At 51.8% G+C, this 15,387-nt stretch overlaps 1 protein-coding gene across 2 annotated transcripts in view; it reads right to left on the reverse strand.

Moving 5' to 3' along the window:
* The window catches only part of KIRREL3 (kirre like nephrin family adhesion molecule 3), a 565,117-nt gene that overhangs the window by 85,928 nt on the left and 463,802 nt on the right, over positions 1–15,387 (reverse strand). For both annotated transcript variants that reach the window (XM_012470132.3, XM_012470130.3), the window contains exon 5: positions 10,701–10,850. In XM_012470132.3, the coding sequence (XP_012325555.1) occupies positions 10,701–10,850 (150 nt within the window). The remainder of the gene's footprint in view (positions 1–10,700; positions 10,851–15,387) is intronic.

Here is a 15,387-nt window from a genome sequence, read left to right on the forward strand (position 1 = left end):
CTCCCTCCCTCCCTCCCTTCCTCCCTCCCTCCCTTCCTTCCTTCCTTCTTTCCTTTCCCTCCCTCCCTCCTTCCTTCCCTTCCTTCCTTTCTTCCTTTCCCTCCCTTTCTCCCTCTCTCCCTCCCTCCCTCCCTCCTTCCTTCTCTTTTTCTTTTTTCTTTTTTTTTTTTTTTGAGATGGAGTCTTGCTCTGTCTCTCCGGCTGGAGTGCAGTGATGTGATCTGGGCTCATTGCTACCTCTGCCTCCCTGATCAAGTGATTCTCCTGCCTCAGCCTCTCGAGTAGCTAGGATTACAGGCGCTGGCCACCATGCCAGGCTAATTTTTGTATCTTTAGTAGAAATGGGGTTTCACCATCTTGGCCAGGCTGGTCTTGAACTCCTGATCTCGTGATCCACATGACTTGGCCTCCCCACAAAGTGCTGGGATTACAGGTGTGAGCCACTGTGCCCAGGTAACCTGGCTCTGTTTCTACCCTCTGGAGCTCTAGAGTAAATCTACCGTGCTTCTTTAGATATTTGGGAGGGACCCTATTCCCTTACATCTTCTCTTTAGTGAGCTGAACCTTCTCATTTTTAAAGTGCTCTGTGTGTGTGTGTGCGCGCGCGCATGTGTTGGAGCAGAACAGGGTTGTGGTTATGCCTCCGTCTCTAGAGCCTGCAGGGATGTTGCCAGATGTGCCATGATGAGAAGAATGGTTTCAAGAGCTACACAGGCCAGACGTGGTGGCTCACGCCTGTAATCCCAGCTACTCGGGAGGCTGAGGCAGGAGAATTGCTTGAACCCTGGAGGCAGAGGTTGCAGTGAGCTGAGATTGTGTCACTGCACTCCAGCCTGGGTGACAGAGCAAGACTCTGTCTCAAAGAAAAAAAAGAGCTACACAAAGAGTGGAGCCCCCAGGCTGACCAGAGAGGCAGTGGACCATCGGTCCCCAAATGCCTCTCTCCACTGGACCTACAACACAGCTTTCATCACAGTAGCAAGATAACAAAGCTGTGGCCATTCCCACTGCTAAGGCAGCACTGCGTCTTTCCTCTGCAGAACACAGACCACAGCTGTCATTCCTGGCTAGTGGGCATTGCGTCCTCTGCTTCTGTGGTGTCTTATCCTGTCCCAAGGCAGTGCGGGCTCCCTTAGGCTCTGGCCCCTGCCCGTCTTCCAGGACCTTTCTTTCTCTCCAGCTTTGGCCTCTGTGAATCTGCATTGGGTTGTTTGACTTCATCTGAAAACTCCCTCTGAGGATGACACCCCTCCCTCACCCCACTGGCTGCCGGGGAAGGCTTCCCTTTCGTGGCCTTTTCCTTTCTCATTTCATGCTGTAATGGAGATTCATTGCCAGTTTTAAATCCATAATTTGCCATGAAACCCTTGTTTTGAGCCCGGGCTGAGGTCAGAACGGAGAAGTAGTGAGTTATTTTTAGCTTTCTGAGGGCTCCCTGAGCAGCTCCAGCTCCAGCTCTGGGCTTCCCCTAGGGTGGACCTCAGACAGCGTCCTGGGCCTGACACCCAGGAGGCCGGGGAAGCTGGAGCCAGGACAGGCGTGAACACTCACGTGGGACTGGCTGGCCTGCCCCTCTCTCAGCTGGCTCTGGCTCTCTTCCCCCTCCATTTCATGAGATGAGAGGGAATCAGTAGAGAAACGGCCTCACGCCGATGAGTCTGTGCTTCCACTATCCCCCTCTGTCCTGGGCCTGACAAGGAGTGAGGGTCAGTACTTCAGGCCTCCAAGAATGTGTGCATTTCCTAACAGTGACTGATTCCCCTGACCGAACATTCTTGTGTCTTTCTATTGTGACGACTCTGATGATTTGGCCATGCTCTGAATCGTGTGTGTAAGTACCCGAGTGCACCAGTGCATTCGTCCTTGAGGTGAAGCTGTCTATGTGTGCATCCATATGATTGGCGCATAAACAGGGAATCTTGTCAATGGCCAGTGGCCAGTGGGGCTTCCTGACTGAGGACCCCAGTAGGGCACCAGGACAGAGGTGGGCTCTTGTCTGTGCTTTTGCAGTGTTGCAGGGATGTTGGAGGAGACACCCAGGCTGGAGGAGCAGCCGTATGAGGGGTAAGTGGGTGAGGGCTTCCTCCAGGCAGCTGCCCCCTGCGTGTTACAGGAAGGTGGCTTAGATTTCACTTGCAGTCCTGGAGCTGATGATTCCATGTTGAATGGCAGACACCCGAGGATCAAGGTCCTGACTTTTGCAAATCTCCACAGTCTGAGCTCACTCTTTGCTGGGCAGTTGAGCTTGCTCAGCATCTCCCAGGGTCACGCTTGGTTACAGCAGTTGGAGGGTATATTCTTGCTCTCAGGAGGAAGGGAAGAGGAACCCAGGGAACAATGCCCTTTGTGCCAGACCCTCAAACCATGAGCAAGTGAGAGAGGGTCACTGGCAACCCATGGCATGGGTTTACACTTCATCTTTCCTGCTACTGGTTCATCAGGGAAAGAGCGAGCCCTGAGAGATTAAGCATCATCAGCCCACATCTCACGTCTGGATGGGGCAGAACTAGGCAGGAGTGAATGTGTCCCAATGCCCCAGTGAGGGCCCTTTGTCCTGCCTGGGCCTGGAGAATTGCCAATGCCTGGGGATGGTGGTGGCACACTCTAGGACTGCCCAGGGCTGCCCCGGAGAGACTGTCTCTTGGTGATGGAGGTGGGGACATGGGGGCCGGGCAAGAGCAGGAGGCTGAGCCCCTTCCATGAGCAGCAGACCCCACGTGGGCTCCTACGAATCTCCCTGCCTTCCCTTGTCCTGGTTTTGAGGGCAAAAGATGCTGGGGGATGTGAGTGGCTGGCCCTGAGGATGGTCATTTGGGATGCCACCCCCCAGCTTTCAGTGGTTAAGTGAGCACTGGATAGGCAGTGTTGGGTTAGGCCCATGGGCCCCTCCAGAAATCGGCCATGGTGGCACCAGCGGGGGTAGGGTGGGGCTGTGCATGCCTTGCATCAGGTCTTCCCCTTCTTGGAGAGGCCCCTGCCTGCCCCTCTCCACAGCCAAGAGGGAAGGGAAAAGATGCGCTGGGTGTGCCTCCCTCCATGAGGGATCCTCACTCCCTCTGGCCTTGGAAGTCATTTAGTGTCTTGAGTCTCCTGCCTCCACCTCATTTCCCACCATGAGAGATGGCCCCAGGCTTGGGGGGAATCTTGACATCCAACCAGGCTGTGATGAGGATGGGAGAGGGGGTGGTGAAAGAGACAGAGGCTATGACTGCTTCTGGCAACATGCAGATTATGGGGGCAGGGCCGGGGCGACCCACACACCTCAACCCAATGGCTGCAAGACCTCCAGGAAGACCCTCTATCTCATCTGGCCCCCAACAGCAACTATTCAGCCTGGCATATGGCATTGAACCCACAGGGCAGACCTCAGGGAGCTGTAATATAGAGGAGAGAGGCTCTATGTCAGCCTCAGACACCCCTGATGGCCCCAGCTCTGCTCACTTTATCACCTGCCCAGCAGGTGAGCCCCAAGTTAAACGGGAGGCTAAGGGGGTGTCAGTGGCCAAAGGGAGAAGGAGGAGGGGAATCTGCTTCTGGCCCAGGAGACATGGGGATGGTCTGGGCTACCAGGAAGGGAGCTGGGAGCGAGTTGTTGGCAGGGTTGGGATGCGTGTAGGGGAGTGAGATGTACAGTAGCTCCAGCGCAGCGCCCATGTGGAACCTCAGGAGATAAGGACGTTTTCTGCTCCTCTCTTCCGTCTCTGGCTTGTTTGCTACCCTTATTCAGGGGTGATTGCAGGGTAATGAATGTGGCAGGAAACAGCCACACAGCACAAATGAGATACAGCACCTAAGACCAGGCCAGGGCCCAGGCAGAACAAGCTTAATAAGCAGATAAGGAAATCAATTCTGCCTCTCTTCCCAGGTGTGCCGCCGGGAGGGGCCTGCAGGAATCTCGTCTTCCTGCCTTGCTTGATGCATGGAAAAGCTTCTCTAGGACACAGAGTCTGATCCCCCGAGAAGCAGGGGTCACTTGCTGGTGTCTCATAACCTTGTGCAATAATGGCAATAATGAAAACAATTATAATACTAGCAGCCAATGCTGCTATGCCTTGCTGCGTAACAGGCCCTATTCTGAGACATGCTTCTCATATATTATCTCATTAAATCCTCTCTACAACCCTGTGAAGGCAGTTATGATTATTTCCTTCATTTTACACACAAAGAAATAGGCGCAGAGTGGTTAAATAACTTGCTCAAGGCCACACCACTGGTAAAGTGACACAGCTAGGTTCCAAGTGCAGGCAATCTGGCTTCTGGAGCCTGGGCGCTTAGCCACAAAACCACATCGTCTCTCTGACACAACACAACACAACACAACACACCACAATACAGCACACAATTGTCACCCGTGTTTGGGGCTTACTATCTGCCAGGCTCTGTTCTCTGTGGTGAGGTTCAGTGTAAACTCCCCCTCAGCGTCTCCCAAGCCTTGCTGTTTCAATTGCCATGAGGAACATTTGCTGAGCGCCCAGTATGTGATTCTAGGCTGTGCTAGGCATGAGGGATCAAAGATGCTCCCAAGAGACCCAGTGGGGGAAACAGACATGAAAATAGTTACTCTCAGCATGGCTTGTTGAGACCTGTGATCAAGGTGCTTACGGAGGCTGAGAGCAATGGCTCACACCTGGAGTCTCAGCACTTTAGGAGGCTGAGACGGGTGGATCGCTTGAGTCCAGGAGTCCAAGACCAGCCTGGGCATCACAGCAAAACCCTGTCTCTAAAAAAAAACAAAAACAAAAACAAAAAACAAAATTTAGCTGTGTGGGGTGGTGCATGCCTGTGGTCTCAGCTACTTGGGAGGCTGAGGTGGGAGGATCACTTGAGCCGGGAAGGTCGAGGCTGCAGTGAGCTGTAATTGTGCCACTGCACTTCAGTCTGGGTGACAGAGCCAGACCCTGTCTCCAAAAAAAAGTGCCTAAGGAAGGCAAAAGTACCACAAGGGGGACAGTCAGGCCATGTGGGCTCCAGAGAAGGCTTCCTGGAGGAGGAGATGTCTAAGCGGAGCACAAGTTAGTCCAGGGAAGGCAGGTAGGTAGGAAGGGCACTCCAGGAAGAAACACAGTGTGAACGAAGGCCCAGAGGCTTGGTGAGTGGAGGGAGATGGCAGCTGCTTGTTAGTGCAGGAGCAGGTTGGTGGTGGGTCTGAGGCTGGAGACACGGCCAGGGGCGGGCCTCGGGGGGACTTGTGTGCCCTGGCAGGGAGCTTGGGCTTCGATCTGTGTGGACACTTTCTCACCCCTGAAGAACCCCTCAGACTGTCCCCTACTGATTTGCCTTTTTATGTCAGGGTGACTATGGATGGGTTTCTCGCAACCAGTTTCTGGAAGAATGGTTTAGAAGGCATCAGCCTCGGGGTCTGTTTCAGCTCTGCCCTCCCTTGCTGGCAGACTCTGAATTATTCACCAGTCTTCTCTGGACCCGTCTCTCCAAAAGATTCCCAGATGGGGAACAGGGGGAGGCTGCCAGTGCGGTGGGCCGAGGAGGCCCTGCAGCTCCCCTGGTAGAGCTGTGGCAAACGGAGCTTGTGGTTTTGGAAATGAACTAGTTAAGGACGCGTCACGGATTGGACCTTATCTGTTTTCCTCTCTCAGTATTTGGGACTTGACATCATTTAAAAAGATTCCCTCTTTATTTGAATTGACTTAGTCTCCCTTTTAAATAATTCATGTTGATTTAGGAAGCTTTATTTCTAACGGGAGCCACGAGACAGTAGAGTTAATATTAGAACAGGCCAGGAGGAAGAGGGAAATGAGGAGGGAGATGGGGAAAAATGCCCCTTTTAATAATTAATCTGATACCAGCGCCCCTCCTCCCACCTCTGATCCCCCCATCCTGCTCTGCTTTTTCCTTTCGTAGCATTTATTACCACCTCACATCCTGCACAGCAACGCAATTTGCTTGTTTAATCTGTGCATCACTTATCAACTCCCCACTCCTGGCTAGAATGCAAACTCCACCAGGGCAAGGATGATTTTCTCTTTAATTTCCTGATGAATCCCACGTGTCTAGACCAGTGCTTGGCATGTAACAGGTGCCGAGTAAACATTTGTTGATCAAATCCTTGGTACTCATTTCCTCCCTGCCCTGGACCTTCCAACACCTTGCTTCCCAAGTTTCCAGGTGGTTGACGAGATCAAGTGTAATGCTACCCTTACAACCCTGACCCTGGGACAGTTTAGATAGTTTTTAACCCTGGGGTTCCTGCAGGTGGAAAAAGGAGCAGTCTGTACGTATATGTGTTCATACACAACTTTAAAATACGGGAGCGGTGGCTCATGCTTGTAATCCCAGCATATTGGGAGGCCAAGACAAGTGAATCGCTTGAGGTCAGGAGTTCGAGACCAGCCTGGGCAACAAGGCTAAAAATATAAAAATTACCCAGGTGTGGTGGCACATGCCTGTAATCCCAGCTACTCCGGAGGCGGAGGCAGGAGAACCCAGGAGGTGGAGGTTGTGGTGAGCTGAGATCGTGCCACTGCAGTCCAGCCTGGTGACAGAGCGCATCCCCCCCAAAAAAAATTGTATGACACTTCACTGTTAGAGATTCAGAGAGAGAGAGAGAGAGAGAGAGAGAGAGTGAGAGAGAGAGACTGTTTGATGTTTACAACAATTCTATGAAACTGATATTTTTAACCCTCTATTTTATAGATGAAGAACCAGGAACTCCATTCATTCAAAAACCCTGCTCTGTACTAAGTACTGGTTATAGAGGCTTGAGCCAAAGAGGCCCGGTTCTAGCCCTAAGGACTTTGCCCAAGGTCACACAATTAGTGAGCAGCAGGAGCGTATTCTACTTTCTGGCCCAGGGTTCTTTCTATTCCATCACAATTCTCTCTGCACAAATGCATGGGGTCCTTTGATGCTCAGACAAGTTGAGTCTTTGGAGAGGGCTGGGTCTATGTGGAAGCTGGCTACAGAGGGGTGGTGCAGGGGTGGGGGTGTCCGTTGCAGGGAGGACTGGAGTTAAAGTCCACAGTCAAGGCCAGGACACCAGCGCTGAACAGGACTTGGAGAGGTCCTATCTCCCAGCCTCAAAGTGGGATGCTGTTTAAACCACCTGAATCAGTTCCCGTCTATGCCTCAGTCACCACGCCAATCTTGGTTCCAGGGAGGGATGGCCCAATTTCCTAAAATAGTTGGTGCAACATGTTGGACTCCTTTCAGTGGAAGTCATGGCCTTTTGAGAGTGAGACAGTTCTCAGCGATCATCTTATTTATCCCCACCTCTCATTTTACAGATGAGGAAACTGAGACCCAGGTTGAGAAAAAGGGCCACCTTCACACAACTGGATCCTGGTAGGATCAAGACCACTGCCTCTAAGTCTAATCTCTGTGAGGCCGTGATTCTCCAGATGTTCTGCGGGCGAAAATATGCCTGTCTTGACCTGGACTGAATCAAGGCATGATCCTTGGCAGCTGGCTGGGCCACAGACAGCACGTGGCCTGCCCAATGATTGACCTGACCTAAAATCCCCAGTCTTTGCCTCTCTCAGCTTTGCAAACTCAATGCCTTCCCCCACCCTTCCCTCCTCATTTCCTAGCTCCCTCCCTCTGCCTCCCGAGGTAGCAAATGCTCAGCTCTGAAGTTGCTCCTTGCCTGATTGCATCTGAGAGCTGGAAACACAACGCTAATTAATGTGTCTGTGACTCTAGGCCTGGCAGCCAGGCCGAGTCCCCATGCCCTCCCCAGGGCCCGGCAGGCTCTGCGAGCTGGCCCTCTGGCTTCATCGGAGCACGCTGCCGGCAGATGCATATTTTAACAATGCACATCTGCTGGCTATATAATCTCTCGTGTTTGCCCTCCTCACTTGGTACTTTGTTGGAAGACCCCCGGGGGCCTCCCTCTGTTCTAGCCAAAGTGTTTGCTTTGCAATTTTGCTGGAATACCATCTGATTCTGCTCTTGAATCTTCCGCAGGTTCTAATCAGGCTCTTACTTTATTTAATTAAAAATCTATCTTAGGCAAATACAGACTAAATTAGGAAGCTCTCTCATTCCTGGAACACAGGGAAGGCAGCCCCCCTTGGGGAAATGGCTGGGACATTTTCCTGGGCTGAGATGTCACAGCAAAGCAGATGGGGTCTTGGTAGGGAAGGCGGCTGGGACAAGGGGCAGAAACACCTCTCACCCATCTGCGGGAACAGCCGCTCTATCTATCCACCTTCCCTAGACCAGGGCTCCCCTTCCAGCTGGCTGGGTCGGCTGCCGCATTGGGGGCCTCCTTGCAGAGCAGTAGGAGCCAGGTGGAGCCCTACAAGACCAGCTGGGGTGGGGACCTGGGAATGTCCCAGGGAGGCAGGGAGGACTGCAGGCAGAGCCCTGGGGAGCACTGAGTTTTAGTTCGCTCAGGATGAATGGTTTTTGTGGAGCTGCCTGAAAGACTGATGGACAAGATGCTGGCTCAGGCTCCCTTTCTGGCTCTCAGGAATTTCACGGAGGGGACCCTACTGGAGTGCCCTGGAAATTTCCTCTGTCCTCCTTCCGCCGATCTTCAGACCTGAATAAAACATCTCCCCCACACAAACCCAGCTCTGTGCCCAGAGGGCGGTGTCAGGCCATGCCACTGGAGAGGAAGGGGGAGCAAATGCCTTTTAGACATGACCTAAGACAAAATTGGGTCTGTTCCGATTGGATCCTGAGGCCCTGCTCTGAGAAGCCTGGCCCCTCACCAGCCGGACAGATGCGATGCTGCTGCTGGCATCTGGGAGCAGGAGACTGGGCAAAGAGCTCGGAGCTGAAAAATCTGGAGTGATTTTGAAGGTTAATTAAGCTGTGTCACCTTCTGTGAGTGCCTCTGCCTCTCTGAGTTTCCATTCTCTCATCTGTAAAACGTTTGAAATAATTTGGACTTTTGATACGCTGGACTCTGCTACCTAATTTAGAGGAGAGAGGAAAGGAAGTGTAATGTCACGTCAGGACTGGGGAAGCCAATACTGCCTTAGGGACGAGTTGTGGCTCCGTTTGTTTTTGGTCCCTGTGAAGTCAGAGGAGGGACAAAGCTCAGGTCCTGTGGTTCCTGCATCCCCCGGCCCCTCTAGAAGGGGTGTGAGTTGGTGGAGGCAGATTCTTTTGAAGATGGAGGGGCTGAGCCATCTCTGAAGATGAAGAACCTACAACTTCGCAAATCGGATCTGGCATTTTGCAATCCTCAAAATCAGAAAAAATATGAGGCCTTAATTCCTCCTCCTCTCCTCCCACAACCCCCACACCACACGGCAGACTCATTCTCGTTTTAGTCACCATCTTGGGAGAAATGGGAACGGCGCTACTGCCTTTAATGCCCCGATTGCTCCTCGGAAGGCCCGCTTCCCGGCCACGGAATCCCAACTTATTTACCCCCCGGAACAGGTTTATTTTCTCATTCCTTTCATCTCAGGCCAGAGGAGCCTCAAAGGTTGAAGGAAGTTTCTGAGGCTGGCCCTGAGTTCCTCCCCCGCATCTCAAGAAGCCAAGCTCTGAGCTTGGTAAGTGGTCCTCCGGGGCCTGTCTGCTGCACTGCTTGGAATAATCTTCCCTGGTGTCTTTGGCCGTGTAGATCTGAAGATAACCTGACACGCTTTTAAATATTTTATCTCTGAGCAGCCGTGTTCCTTAGCGGCCAGGCGAGGAGGCAGCATGCCAGCTGCTGACCCTGTTGTCTAACCTGCACGATAGCTGCTAAGGGATGGGCCCGGGCCTTCCCACCTCTCTCCTGCACATGTGCCTGGCACAGAGTCACGGGTCAAGGGGACAGCGAGGTGGGGCAGGGAGCCATGGCCAACAGCCCATGGGCCAAGCCCTTTGCATCTGTGGGCCTTAGTTTCTCATCTGGGCTAACAGTCCCTGTTCCACCGAGTAATGTCAGGAACCTCGGAGGTCATGTGCAGGAAAGAGCCTGGAGAGCTACCGTGAACTGCTTGACAAATGTGAGCTCTCACGACTTATGTGCAAGGCCTAGATCTCAGCAACCTTGATTCTCAGTAACATTTGGTCAGAGGAGGGAGACTCCAGGACTGAACCCTAAATCAGAACTAGGTGGTTTAAGAGGTCACCGAGCCCATTCCCCTGTCTGCAGGCAGGATGTCCCAGGAACGCTGAGCTCCTGGGAACACAAGATGAAGAAAGACCAAGGGGAAAGGTATGATTTGGAATAAGAACCTGAAATGAAGTTTCCTAGGAAGGACCTGTTAGCCAGGATTCCCAGGGAGCAGCGAGGGGGGGAGAAGACACAGGGGTCATTGGTGTCCACATGTACACTGGAATCATGGGGAGAATTGGGCTGATTCTGCAGGGGAGGTGGACAGACAGGGCTTTGTAAGCACCAGAGTGGGGGTCAGTTCAGAAAGAAGGGACCCACAGCCTGTGCCGCATTCTTCCTGGCACGGAGCCTGGCCTAGATAACGTGTGCAGAGCATGCTTTCTGATGGAACAAATTAGCATGTAGGAGCCCTCATTAGCTGCCTAAGGTGCCATGAAACACGCTGGGGTTGGACTGAGTCCTCTGGTACTGGCTTTCTGCTTTCCTGGGGCAGGAGTCTTCGCTTGTCCCATTTGGTTGGGAAGTGGGGCATGGACATTGTGGAAGCAGCAGAGGCTGGAGCCACTTAGGATGATCCCCAGAGGGGAGTCTCCCCGTGTGTGACCAGAAAGTACCCTCTTAGAGCTGAGCCCTTGGTGCTTCACGTAGTGCCCCTGCCCTGTGTGCAGATGGTTCTTACCCAGGACTGTGAGGCGGGCGGGGCGGGAGCGGATGGCGGCCTGGATGGCCTGGCACTCGTACACTGCGTCGTCTTGCAGCTCTGCCCGCAGAATCTTCAGGTGGTGCTCCCCTGACAGGTGGTTCCCCACCACCAGGTACTGTGGGTAACCTGTGGAGACGACAGGCAGGTCAGGGAGCTGGGGCGGGGTGGAGGGGACACTCATGACAAAGAGGCACAGAGTGAGGGACCCAAGGAGGAGCCTTGGTATAAGTCTGGCAGAACAGGTGATTTCAGTGCAAGGAGCACAAAAGTAAGAGCTTTCCCAGGGCGTTGGCTCTGTGTGTGTGTGTGTGTGTGTGTGTGTGTAAGGGTATTTTGTTTGTTTATTTGTTTTTGAGACAGGGTCTTGCTCTGTCACTTAGGTTGGAGTAGAGTGGCAGCATTATAGTTCACTGCAGCCTCTACCTCCCAGGCTCAAGTGATCCTCCCACCTCAGCCTCCCAAGTAGCTGGGACTACAGGCATGTGCCACTATGTCAGCTAATTTTTTATTTTTTGTAGAGATGGGATCTCATGATGTCACCCTGGTTGATCTTGAATTCCTGGACTTAGGCAGTCCTCCCTCCTCAACCAAAGTTCTGGGATTATAGACATGAGCCACCACACCCGGCTGTGTAAGGGTCTTGTTGATTTCAAGTTTAAGAAAATCAGAGGAGCCACTGTTAGAGAGGAAAGAGGGAGAAGAGATAGAAATGCTGTGTGGACAGGCACCGCTGGGCTATTACTCTGGGAAGTGGTGTGCTCAGCACTGTGGTCTACCAGGAAGACATGCATTTTGATAAGATAGGAGAGAGAGAGTGACAGAGAGACCCAGGCTGAGAATCACAGAGAGAAGGCTTCTGGAGGTGGGGCAGGCCTCCCTCGAGGTGGGCTGGGGACTTGTTCCTGCTCAGAGAGGGATGGAAGGAAAAAGGGAAATATTTAGAAAAGGATCGAGAGTGACTTTACAGAAAGTTTTGTTTCAGGATAGACAGGAGGTAGAAATCTAGGCCCACCCTCCCACTGTCTGGGAACCTCGGGTCACTTTGAGCCACTGTGGCCCCTGTCTAGTCATTCTTCCTGTCCCACCACAAAAACCCCAGGGCCTGGTGAAGCACTTATGAAGCACTCAGGACACTTAAGAATTGGGGGGCCCTTGAACCATGGTTAATGAATAGTAGATAAATAAAAGTTTAAGAATATAAATCATTAATCAGCCTTCCTGCTGCTGTGTAGGGTTGAATATAAATGCCGATTGAAGTCGTGGCTGGCCAGGTTGGACAGATCCTCTCTTTCCAGGGTCTCAGGCCCTAAACCTCCTACTTTCTCCCAATAGGGTCCCCTTTCCATCCACCTCCTCACTGAGCTCTGCCCTGCCCCCAGGCCCTCACTGTGTGGATTTACAACTGGACCCCTATTTCCCGAGCCCTTCATCTCTATCCTGGTCCCCTTCTCTCCTCAGAGGCTGCCCTCAGCTTCTGCTTCCCTCTGGCAGCCTCAGGCTGCTCAGACGGGTGCTGTAGGAGGATGAGACGGGACACATTTGGCCTTTTAAAGAGAAGATGAGGGCTTAAGCAAACGAGAGAGACAGAAACAAAGGCAGGCAGGGAGGCCTGCAAGAGCTCGCCTCAAGTGTTTCAAACAGTCTCTCGGTGTGGGTTAGATGTGTTCCTGAGCTCCCAAGGGCAGCTCTGGCACCAACAGGCAGAATTAACATGGGGGAGGTACTTTAGAATATTCTCAACTATTTGAGGTATCCAACAAGGATCTGGGCTGCTAAAGGTGGTAGTGAGGTTCCCATCACTGGCTGTATTCAAGCAGAGTTTGGATAATCACCTCTCAGGGGTGTTGCAGAGGTGATTTCTACACAGGGTGAAAGATCAGACTAGATCAGCTTGTAGGCCCATCTCACCACCCTAAGTGAAGGGTCTTCTGGAGGTGGGGCAGGTCTCCCTGGAGGTGGGCTGGGGACTTGTTCCTGGTCAGGGGAGGTAGCTGTGATGATCCTCTGCCAGCCTTCCCGGCATGCTCTGGGGTGCTTCCTGTGCAGCTGGGCCTTTCAGACGTGTGTCTTCGTGGTCACCATCCTCATCATGCAATAAAATGGCCCTGTCCTCCCCAGCTGTGCAGGCCTGGCCAGAAAAGCTCACAAGGCCATCAGCTGTACCCTGAGAGCACTGCCTCTCCTCCTGCCCACTCTTCCTGTCTTCTGCTGGGAAGAAGGAGCCCAGGTAAGTTAAGCTGTCTCCCCGCCAGGGCCAGGAGAGGCGCTGGAAATGAGTTCTAGTCCAATCCTCTTCCTGCTGCTGCTGTTTTTGTTGTAGCTGGCTGGGCACCCGCAGCCCCTCCAGCCCAGCCTCTGGATCCTGCTATCCTGTGATTAGTCCCTGGTCTCCTGCAGGCATCTTGGCTGGAGCCTCTGTTTTTGTTGTCTTGCAAGCTATCAGCAGCAGGATTTTGCTCTCATGAGCTGCTGAAAACATCGGTGATGGGTTTGTTTGTATTTGCCTAATTAGGCAGCGAGCTGTGATACTATCCCAAGGACCGGCAGCATCTTTGAAACACAGACTCAGAAGCATGGATTCTGAGAGAGTTCTAGCTCCTTCCACAGTATCATTTCTCCCTCTTGCTACTCCCAAGGGAGGCAAAATTATTTGGAGTCTGGGTTCTACAGTCGAATTGCTAGCTCTGTTGTCTTTGGTGAGTTACTTTAACTTCTTTGTGCCTCATAAACTACTTACTATGTGCCAGTCCCCGTTACATAGGGACTATACTAGTACCTCATAAGGTTGTGGTGAAGGTTAAATAGGATAATCTGGCACACTGTAAGTGGTCTATGAGTGCTCATTTAAACAAAGACAAAGGTAAGTCATAAGGTCAGGTGGCCAAAGAGGTCTTCATCTTTAGAAGGGAGAGCGGACAGTATCTGGGCCCTTTGAGATTAACAGGCAGGCCTCATGCACTGGGATTGGTTACATAGTTGAGTCAATTTCTTTCTCGGTTATGACTTTGTTTACCTGACAAACAAAGGGGAAAATCCTTCTTTTTTCCCTCCAGATCACTTAGATTAATGAGATGATGTCTGAGAAGTATTTGAGCTTCTTAGAAGAAAAATGTTCTATCAATATGAACAAGTGCATTTATAAATCATTTTCTTTGACTGGTTTTTCCGGCTTTGGTGACTAGAAAAACATTTAGGTCTTCAGGGAGGGTATCATTCCTGGTAGATTCAGTGGAGCCACACAGTTACAGTGGGAGAGGGCAGGGGTGCAGCAGGCTGAAATCCCATAACACCAGGCCTCAGTTTCCCTGTAGGAGAGCTTTTGCAGTGTTAAGTGCTCTACAAGTCCTTGCTGAATTGAGTTGAGGGCTGTCATGCCTGCTTCTACATCAGGCAAGCGAGCAGGGTTAACTGAGCATGTAAGTCTCTCTCATGATTGCCATGATGCTATTTTTGGGACAAGTGACAAAATACAGGGCAAGTATTTCATCAGGAGTTTGAGGTCATTGGCTCTGTTTGCAGAGGCCAACTGAGTCAAGCTGGAGAGGACACAGGCCCCGTTTGTCAGAGGCCATTGTCTTGCAGCCCTGAGCAGGCCCCGGTTCTGGATCCCAGAAAGCCATCAATGGCACTGGATGCCAGAGGGTCAGTTATCTGTGCTGGGATGACCACCCTATGCACCTTCCCTGCTGACCTGAGCCTCCTCTTGGCCACGGACCCAACAAGCCCCCAGTCCCCGATGGAAGGCAGACACCCACTGACCAGGACCCCAGACAACCTCCTTAACTAGCGGCAGCGCTCCTCCCAGCTCGGAGCCATCCAGTGCATGAACTATTCTAGTTTGGGAAGGTTATATTCCCCCAGTTTCTCTGGGGTAAAGGCGGTCGGAGTCTCTGAAATTGGCTGGTTCCCGTAACAGTTAAACTTTATGGCAGCACAGTATATTTTGGAGATACTTTTGTGTATTTTATCCATGCTCAGCTGGGCTGCAGTATTCAAATATGTGCCTGCTATTGACCATTGCTATAATGTTTCAATAGACATTTTTGGCAAGACATAACTCACATTTTAAAATATTAATTTCCCAGCCATCATGTTCCTGAGTGCACTTCGATTTTTATTTTCCTACAGCTGTACACCATGCGAGAGGCAAAGTAACTTCTCAGTTGAATAATATTTTTCTCTCCTCCTCCACCCTCAACTTTTCGCAAATCACAGGGGAATGACACCCAAGGGTCCCTCCTTCTGAATTTTACTGTTTATGCCAAGCCTAGCAAACAACCACTGCCTACCCGCAGGAGGGAATAATGATGGCTGAGGGGTGTGTGATCAAGGGGATGAGTCATTCCTTTTTTTTTTCCTCCAGGGAAGACGATGGATTGGAAAAGCTTCTGTTTGGTCTTACCGGGTTGCTATTCACAATAGTTAACAAATGATCTGTGGTCGGCACTGGCCGGTGAGTTCATGTGTCAGCCATCAACAACCACGGGAACCCTCACTGCCCGCCCCAGGGTAACTTTGCTGAACACCAGCCTGCCCATGCTGAACATAGTTTGAAATTTATTTTTAATACTTGCTGTCTTGTCTTCCCATCTCATCATGGCCCCTAAGATCAACCAGGTGTCTTGGTGAGTTTTCAGTTTACTTGGTTCCCTTTAATGGGTGA

The sequence above is a fragment of the Aotus nancymaae genome, unplaced genomic scaffold, assembly GCF_030222135.1.
Source record: "Aotus nancymaae isolate 86718 unplaced genomic scaffold, 86718_ANA_hifiasm-v0.15.2.pri h1tg000012l, whole genome shotgun sequence".
NCBI classification, from domain to species: Eukaryota; Metazoa; Chordata; class Mammalia; order Primates; family Aotidae; genus Aotus; species Aotus nancymaae.